At 35.8% G+C, this 9,872-nt stretch overlaps 1 protein-coding gene across 4 annotated transcripts; it reads right to left on the reverse strand.

Moving 5' to 3' along the window:
• Positions 1-1,385: 1,385 nt before the first annotated feature.
• On the reverse strand, positions 1,386-9,230 carry LOC122311084 (putative pentatricopeptide repeat-containing protein At5g13230, mitochondrial). Of its 4 annotated transcripts, none has more exons than XM_043125457.1 (4): positions 6,435-9,230; positions 5,548-5,616; positions 2,000-2,156; positions 1,386-1,881 (listed from the first exon to the last, which is right to left on the reverse strand). In XM_043125457.1, exon 1 carries the CDS (start codon positions 9,083-9,085, stop codon positions 6,581-6,583), a length of 2,505 nt encoding a protein of 834 aa, XP_042981391.1. In that variant the 5' UTR covers positions 9,086-9,230; the 3' UTR covers positions 1,386-1,881; positions 2,000-2,156; positions 5,548-5,616; positions 6,435-6,580. The 4 variants fall into 4 exon arrangements, with proteins under 4 accessions (XP_042981391.1, XP_042981390.1, XP_042981389.1 ...); XM_043125456.1 differs by having other exon boundaries at positions 1,386-1,896; XM_043125455.1 differs by having other exon boundaries at positions 1,386-2,156.
• Between the last annotated feature and the right edge of the window lie 642 nt (positions 9,231-9,872).

Genomic DNA, 9,872 nt, shown 5'->3' on the forward strand with positions numbered 1-9,872 from the left:
GTTATTTATTTCTTCACACTTATTATAAAACTTTTGTGAGTAATTAAACAGTTCCTAATTTATGTTTTTCAAATAATATGGATGTCTATTTAGTTTTTTTTATAATTATTGGTTTTAATAAAAATAATATCCGTTCGAACAACCGAGTCACGTTCGAACATTAATAGGCATGCCGTTCAAACGATAATGTACCGTTCAAACAACAATGCGCAAACCGTTCGAACGATACCAGATGCTCAAAAAACCGTTCAAACGCATGACATTACCATATCGTTCGAACGTTGATCATCACCGTTCGAACTCTTATACAGTTCGATCGTCTCATTTAATGTTCGAACGTATTTCTACTTAGCGTTTGAACGTATCTTGATAACCGTTCAAAAGAGACGTTAACGTTCGAACGTTATATGAGAAGCATTCGAACGCTATTCTGGAACGAATTTAAACCGTGACAAAAACATCCATCGTTCGAACGGTATCGAACGGTCAATTTCAAAATCGTTCCAAAAGATATATTTTGGGACGAAATTGTGATTTTCGTCCCAATATATCTTCTGGGACAGTGATGTTGGGACAACCTTGGAACAAAATTTTTTCGTCCCAAAAAATCTTTAGGAACGAAATCTATATATTTTGGAACGAAAATTTTCGTCCCAAAAAATGTTTTTTGTTGTAGTGACAATAATTTAAAATTTTTCATTTTCTTCATAATTTCAAATTTTACAACTATTTAAGTTCGGTTTGTGGGTTCAATAAAATAATATTAAATTTTACTATTAAACAATATTATTCAAAGTTTTTTTTGTCGCTTAAGCGAATCTCTTGTCTTCTTTGGTTTAATTATCTATTGAAACTAAAATTCTGTTGGGCATCAATAATTCACAAGAATTCATGAGATTTATTAGTGATAAATGAATACGATTTGCATTAGGACACCAAACATAAACAAATAAAATTTCTTTCCAAATCCTCATGGGGATATTGATCTGTTGTCAGATAGATAGAGTTTCATTGGCAACAGATGAGTTTGAGTGATTCATCTACTGGATGTTCGGTCACAGCCCTTTCTCCCTTTTGATTGGAACCTGCTTGAGAGAGAGATTATGCGTGTGCGTGTCACCCTCTAAATTCTCTGTTTGATTAGTTTGCTTTTAACTCTCCACAAAACTCTGAAGGCAAATGGGGCCTCAACAAATGATTAGTCAATTAATAAATTGAATCGAAGATGCATGCATTTGGGTTTCACGTTATGAGTGCATCCGCATGAAATTGCATCTGAGAAACAAGGTCGAGAGAGTGGGCCGCCCACAAGCAGTCTTTGGGAAGGCGATCGAGCACATAATCTGCACTTTGAAAACCCCACAGTACCTTTCAACACGATCAGCTAAAAAATAGTAAAGATCAAAAGATCATTTCAGCCCTAAAAATGGCGGAGCTTTTCTTTTTATCCCTCATCAATTCGACATTTCCGCTTCGCTCATGTTGTTGGGTTCACAAGCATTTCACGAATCTTGCAGCCATTCATCACTAACGACATGCTTAAGCAAAAGAAACAAGAACTTGAAGTAAAATATAATAAAAATCGATCGGCGGCCGTCAAGCAAATGATGGTGAAGAGCATGCAGAATGTTGTCCCCGTATGACTGCTTGAAACTCGGTCTGTATCATCAGTTTGTAAACAGCCACAAAATAGGTCGTTTCATCTCTGGCCAATAGGTGATTTAACACGATGATTTATTCTTATTCAATTTTCACAAAGAAAAATGAAGCTAAATTCCCACGTGACATCCAAATGCAGCACAGTGCAAAAATGAGGAGTATAGCTCGTCCACGTTACTTCACATTCAATTGATCGAAGCTCAACCAAACTCCAATCCAAACCTGCTGGAATAGGAACTGATGCAAATAATTTCCACAAAATCATCCCATCCAGTAGCCAAACAAACTAGATCAAACGAGCTATATATGACCAGTTATATTTTGTACTAAAAGCTGCTACCTTTGAGAATATTCTTTCTGGTTCGGCAGCTGATCTCACCATGCAAAATCAATAAGACTGCTAGCAAAGTATCAAGCTCCATTTCTCATAACTATGACTTCTCCACTCAAAGCATAGAACGTTCCACGGCAATCGTTGTCAGCAACCTAAAACCAAACTACATACAACAAGAGGATATTTTTATTTTAATAAACTGTTTTGGAAAGATAGAAGGGAAAGAACAAAGCACAGTTGTTTCCTTGCAGTGAGAGAGCCATGACATAAGATGATGCACTACCGGGTGATAATGTTATCTAGAGTGAAATGCGTTGCAATTCATGAAGGTTTATTACAAATTGAGGTTAGGCCATGCTTCAAAAATGCTTTGGAAAAATACCAGAACTTTTACAAAATGTGGCTTCTAGGGAAGTTAATTGACTCACTAATAGTACAAAACTGAGATTTTACTGAAACATAAGAATTAATAGTATATATACAATGTTTTTCATTTCATTTTGGTAGGGAGAAATCTAGTCTTTTCAAAGTTTCAAAAATCTTAGACAGTATTTTAGTCTTTGCTCACTCTGGAAGCAAAGATGAGTATTTTCATCAAGTCTCTGACTAGGATGGTTTCCTACTTTTATAAGCAGCAATCTTTACAAGAGACAGTCCTGGAAAACTATCATTTTGCTTATAAAGCATATATTATAATTTGCTATCAGTTGATGTGAGGGAAAGATAATCTTTTTGAAAGTGAGAGATAAAAATCCTCCATCCGAGGGTAGATTAGAAAAGTTATTATGGGGTAAAATTGGAATGAAGTCAAACAATAATCCAAAGTAAATTGAAATAGCCGGATAACCAACGTGATAGTGGCAGAAACAGATTAACAAGAGAAGTCTGTAGTTGGTTTGGTTTGTCTGAGGGTAGATTCGAAAAGTTATTTTTATTGGGGTAAAATTGGAATGAAGTCAAACACTAATCTAACGTACATTGAAATAGAAGGATAACCCAGGGGATAGTGACAGAAACAGACTAACAAGAGAAATTTGTAGTTGGTTTGTCATTTGTGTTTTGAAGCTTCAGCTTAACAACAAATCAAATTCTCTGTTCTGTAAGATCAACCATTGCTTTCCAACAGCTAAAATTCTAATGACTACAATTCACATAATTGTGAGAAATTCAAGATCAAATTTGTTTTTATGGCAATGCAAAAGCTCCTATATCTGTAATAAATTACAAAAATCCTGCATTCAATAAAGAATATTCTCCACGAAGAACTGTCCAGACATCTAATATTAGGCTTACAGTTACCAAAGACACAAGTCAGATATAGTTGATACTTAGGATGCTACCACCACCTGTATCATGCTCAATTATATTAGTCTTAACCCAATGAAATCTCATGCTTATGCAAAGCTTAGTAGATGGGGAAAATTAACAGTACAAATGTAGTAGTAAATATGGGTGGCTGTAAACATCGAAAGTTAGTTGTGATGTGCATGCTCTATTTTCAACACATATTTCCAATTATTTGACCAAAAGGCTTAAAGGCCTCCAATCCAAGCCTTGAAATTAGTAAAAATATAAAGCCACGAGGTCATTAGTTGTGATGTGCATGCTCTATTTTCAACACATATTTCAAATTCTTTGACCAAAAGTTTCAAAGGTCTCCAATCCAAGCCTTCTGATTAAGAGTAAAAATATTAAGCCTCCCTCCCCTTTACTCCTGACCATGTCACGAAAGGAAAATGAAATTGTCCTAAACTTGTTATCTTGACAGCTAGTATTTTTCTCAATCCACTACCACCTACAACATATTTTACAATCAGATGATGACTTAAAAGTCAACAGGCTGATGATTTTAGAAATCTGAATTCGATGGTTAAGTTTTCTGAAGACCATAGCATTAAATACTGTATTTATGTGCCATTTACTGAAACTGCGATGTGACACCAAATATTGCTGATTTTCCATTCTATTGTTATTTATTGCAAAGCTCATCCATGCGTAGAGATATATTTAAGATGCATATTTGCATCCAGCCATGCATTTGCATCCATTCAATCATGCTCCTCTTTAATTGTCTCTTGCAAAAAAGTTAAGATCCTACTATGCCCGATAGACTTGTCATTCTCTTTTTTATTGTTGAACATTAATGTCAAGAAGCACTGAAACATGTCAGCAATGTTATAATTATTAAACTCAAAAAAATTTTTGGTAAGTAAAAAGAAGTTTTATTAAACCAAGTAATTAGCCATAGCCCAAATACACAGAGAGTATACAAGAGAGAACATCTAATTACAAGCTAGGAATTATTACAGTATAAAATTAATGCATTTTAATATAACTTTTATCTGTGATACATAATTTTCAGAGCAGAAAGCTTTACTTCTATTTAGCCACACCCACCACTCCAATTATATCAGTCATTAATTGCAAATTAAATAATATATGTAATTAAAGTTAAAGATATTAAGTGTAAAATAGTATAACTAAATAAGATAGGAATTTTCATTTGAAGTTAATAGAGTATTTTAGTTTTCCTAAGACTTTTTATTTATTTTCTCAACTCATGCCTTTTTATTTTGTAACCAACAGATTCATAAAAGTTACTATATTCTAGAAGAAGTTAAAGAACCTCAAAGAAGGGCTGTAAATAAACAAGATTAATCGATAATTCAATCGAGATTAGCTCAATCAAACTTGAATCCAGCTTGATTCATTAATTAAATGAGCTGTTTGCGAATACAAAGTTATGATTGATTATTAAACAATGCAGATCCAACTTAAAAAATAGTTATGCAAAGATTAGCTAAGCTGCAGGAAGAGATTGAATTGCAGCAAGATCAGAGAAGTTGCTAAGCATATTGAGGGCATGGGAAGGCCACTATAAAATTCTTAACTGGACCTACTTTGGAAACCAGAAATTTAATTTTTTTTCAAGACCAAGAGAAAAAATAAAAGGACTCCAATGAGTTTAAGAATGCAAACTAGAGAAAACAGTGGAAACAAAATCTGCGAACTCATCCATACGAACACTGCCAGGTTTATAAAAATGCAAAAAAACTCACAAGAAACTAAAAATTATTCCTATTCCCTTCTCTGTAATCGAAACATAAGTTGAAACACTCTAAATAAAGTGGTATTACATTCAACAAATAGGACTACTTAAACCGGCTGTAAAACATAATTTTTATTAAAACTATACGCTGTCAGCCAAGGAAAGGGTGAAGGGGAAGAGCAGGGAATAGAAAATTTAAACAAGTCTATCTGACAAGAAAAGTATGATATCCTTAATTTTTTGCAGATTTCTAGATCAGCTATATTGATTAGGCGTTTTCCAGTAGAATAAGGGATCCTTCCAGAGTCTTGTTGTGGAGGGAGAGGGGGAGAACAAAGGCAAAGAAAAGAACTTTCAGAAACCTAATTAGGGAGCAATACCATGCCACCACACTCAAACTGAAATGTTAGGCCACACTAAAGTATAGCCAAAGGTCTAAACAAAGTCAGCATAAAGACTTTAAGAAATCAATAAATCCAAACGAGCAAATCATACAGAGTCGTACCTTCACCAACTTGCTTAGTGCATCTAATTAGATGGAGTTATGACCCATTGATCAAGTAGGACATCACAGCTGCAAATAAAATACCGACATTAGTCTTTAAAATTGAATAGGAAACAGGTTCTACATTGTTTTGAACACTTTGATAGAAGAGCTAATTTATAGATCACTTGGTACAACAATGCAGCACATGTGCCCCAAAAATTGGAAGACATATTGGCCATAAAAAATCAAAAGGAGAATTTAAGAGAACCACACTCAACTATAGTTCACCGCTGATTGTGATACCAAAAAATTTTAACTTCATGAGATGGTAAAGCCAGTAAGCTATGAAATACAAATAGAATTAGAATTGACTTCATATATCTATCTTCTTGTCCTACCTCAGTCTCTTGCCAGGGCTGTCTACCCTTATAATGCAGTTAAACCTAGAAGTATATGCATAACACCAGGGAAGAGGCTAGCTACATGGCCGAGTGGCAGCAAATGCCCTCAATAAAGTTCCTAAAAACTGCTGGGTTTGGCTCATAATTTCTAAAATTTTGGGATATCTATTGAGTTTCCTAACAATGGAAAAAGCAAAAAATAAAAATAAAAAATCAGATATTAAAAAAATTGTATTTGCTCAAAGATTCAACTGGGCAAAGGAGATTTGAAATCCATTACTTGTTTTTTATCTACAAAACTAGTTAATACATCTATAGTTCATATTTAGATCACTTCTATTGTTAATAGCCAAATTACCAATAAAACTACATATGTATGTACATATATGCTTGCATGTGTGCACACATAAATAAAGGATCAATCAATGGCTTATTGTCGCCACTGAAGAAAACTCCCAGGTCTGCTCCTGCACATCATTGGACACGATAAAGGATTCAGAATACCTATAAGACAGCAAGTTCCTGCCAACTTCTTATCACTGAACCTCTGATCATGAACTTGCAAGCAGAGATAGAAACCCCAGCCTCTCAAGAAAAAGGAATATCTTACTCAAGATCAAGAGTCACCAGTATTTCACCATGGAAGCAAGTCACCAGTAATCACAACAAGAGCAATTTCCATCCTGGAAATGATGAAACCGATTCATATCTCTTACAATAATATCTCGCTGCACAACCTTGGATATTAACTTCATTGCAGCATGACAATCCACACAAATTCTGAGATTTTTAATGATGCGAATTGGCCTTCCAGATGGCATTTTAATTAGCCCATAAGAAAGTGCTAGTCTCTCACTGTGTAACCACAAGAGACGCTCCTTTTCATCATCATCCACATCAAGCAAAACTGCATTATGATTAGGAACATATCCTGCCTTCCTGGTTTTCACATTCAATGATTCCAGCATCCCATTAATCAGCTTCATGTCAGGATGTGAAGTATCTCCAACAGTGAAATAATGAATTATTCCGAGGTTCTCAATCCAACTTAGGCCTGGTTCCTTCCTTAGTCCTTTCATTTTCATTTTTTTCCTAACAAAAGCCATGTTTTCCCACCTCTTTGCAGCAGCATACATATTTGACAATAACACGTGGGTTGCCTCATCTTCTGGTTCCATCTCAAGCACGCGCTGTGCAGAAATTCTTCCAAGCTCAACATTGTTATGGATAACGCAAGCTCCAAGCAAAGCACGCCAGACCATGACACTAGGCTCAAATGGGATTTGCTCAATCAACTTGATAGACTTATCAAGATGACCTGATCTGCCTAGAAGCCAGACCATACAAGTATAGTGCTCAATACATGGTTCAATGCTATAATCATGTACCATAGAGCTAAAATAAGCTTGTCCTTGATCTAACAGCCCTGCATTGCTACATGCTGATAGAACACCAACAAAAGTTAATTGGTTTGGTTTACACTTGCTTTTCTGCATCAATTCAAAAACTTTTAGAGCCTCCCTCCCCAAGCCATGCATAGAATACCCCGAGATCATAGCATTCCATGAAACTTCATCTCGTTCATTCAAACCGTCAAATACTAAGCGGGCATCTTTAATGCTGCCACACTTGGCGTACATATCTATCAAAGCATTACCAACCACTATATTCATGTCATAAACAGTTTTGACTGTCAAGGAATGAATTTGAACTCCTGTATCCAAGGCTGTTAGACTAGCACAAGCACGAAGTACACAAGAGTATGTCACTTCCGTTGCCAGCACTTGGTATTCAAGCATATTTAGAAATAACTTCAGTGCCTTCTCCCCATCACCTGACTGCACGTAGCCAACAATCATAGTGTTCCAAGTAACAGAGTTTCTATTTGGTGATTCTAAAAATAGATCCAACGAGTTATCCGTCCTTCCACATTTAGCATATACATCCATAAGGGCATTGGATACAAACACATCTGAGAAGAGACCAACTTTGAGTACATGCGAATGTATTTGCTTCCCCAATTCTAAACCTTCCATGGTTGCACAAGCTTGCAGCACACTAGCAAATGTAAATTGATTTGGGACAACAAAAGCTTGTCTCATTTGAGAAAACAGATCCAGAGCTTCGGTGCTTCGACCACTTTGAGCAAAACGTGCAATCATGAAACTCCAAGGGATTACATCTTTTTTTGGGATCTCCTCAAATGCTCGCCCAGCATCATCAATTGCCCCGGACTTGGTGTACAGTTCAAGTAATGCAACACCTACATAAAGATCCTGTTCATAGCGAGTTTTCAACGCAAGCCCATGAACACTCTTCCCCGCATTAAAGGTCTCAAGTCCAAGACAGGCCTTGAGCACTCCAGCAAAAGTAAAATTGTTTGGCTTAAACCCAATTATTCTCATTTGAGAAAAGGCTTCTACTGCCTCTTCAAAACAATCATTCTCAGAATAACAAGCGACCATCCCACTCCAAGAAACCATATCCTTACAGGCAATTCCATTGAAAACAGCTCTAGAATTAGCAACGTTCCCACAAACAGAGTAGGCATCGATAAGAGCAGTCCCAACAAATTCATCAGAGTCATAACCAAGCTTAAAAATACAAGCATGAACGGTCCATCCTAGCTCACCCCATCCCATACTCACGAGCAACTTCAAAATCGCAGAAAAAACGAAAGGATTAAGCTCGTGACCCTCTCTTTGTAACCTAACAAACAACTCCACCCCCTCAAGGAATCGCAACGACAGAGCATATCCCTGAATTAACGTCACAAACGCGACCGTGTTTCTCTCAGGCATTTCTTCGAAAAGATTAACAGCATCATAGAACAACTCAAATTTCACATACATGTTCAGTAGAACGTTGTAACCGAATAAGTCCAAACAGTCACCTCTTTTCAGAACATCACAGTGGAGAACCTTCCCTGGAATTGGGTCACCGTTTTGGATACAATCTTGAAGCATAGCAGTGTACGCGTGAAGGTTGAACTCTGAGCACGGCGGCTCCACAGAACTCGTGCATTGTCGGGTCAACTGGCCCCCTTGGGCAGAGAAATAACGTCGAGGCAGGCATACCCGACTGTTGGATTTTCCACAATGCCTTGCGAAATTTATACAATTCGGCAGAGTCCGATGCCAAAGCAATCGGACCATGCGACTCTCAAACTCAAAACCCGAAGCTCTGGAAAGTGGAAACACAGAACTCTCAGCCCAGAGACCGCGCGAGGCGAAAAGTGCGTGCCATTTTCACGGACCCCGAAAGATATCAAAACGGCGCGTTTCGAGGACACTATCGTCAAACGCTGCGTTCTAATGCAAGCAAGTGAGCGAAAACGATTTTAGGGCTGAAAACTGAAAGGGTAGTTTACTCCCCTCTTAGAGCATTTTCATCCGATTCTTCAAAATATTATATTCTCTATAATTTAGAATTTATTATGGAGTTTTGATCAAAATACCCCCCACATCCGGATCCCCATTTTAGAAAAAAGTTTTAGGGAATAAACAGTAAGTCTCCATATTTGGAGACTCACTATTCATTCCCTAAATCATTTTTATCAATATTTTATTCTAATATATAAAATAAATAATTTTCTAATCATCTACACTTTCTCTCATACTCATATTTATTATAGTTTTAAATAATAATTTTAAAAATAATTTAATTAATTAAGAAAATGTATAAAAATTAAATTTAAAAATATTATCATATTCACAAAAAAATAATTTAATTTTTTTTTTAAAATATTCACTAGAGTAATAGTTCAAAAAATAAGAAAAAATATTGAGTAGTTAAATTTGTAAATAGAAGTGAAAGAAAAAAATAATAAAAAAAGAATAGAAAAATATTATTTAATAGAATAGAAATAGGGATGAGGAATGGGATGTATGAGGTTTTTGAAAGATGAATAAAATTTAAGAAAAAATTTGAAGAAAAGTGATT

The sequence above is a fragment of the Carya illinoinensis genome, chromosome 5 (genome assembly GCF_018687715.1).
Source record: "Carya illinoinensis cultivar Pawnee chromosome 5, C.illinoinensisPawnee_v1, whole genome shotgun sequence".
NCBI lineage: Eukaryota > Viridiplantae > Streptophyta > Magnoliopsida > Fagales > Juglandaceae > Carya > Carya illinoinensis.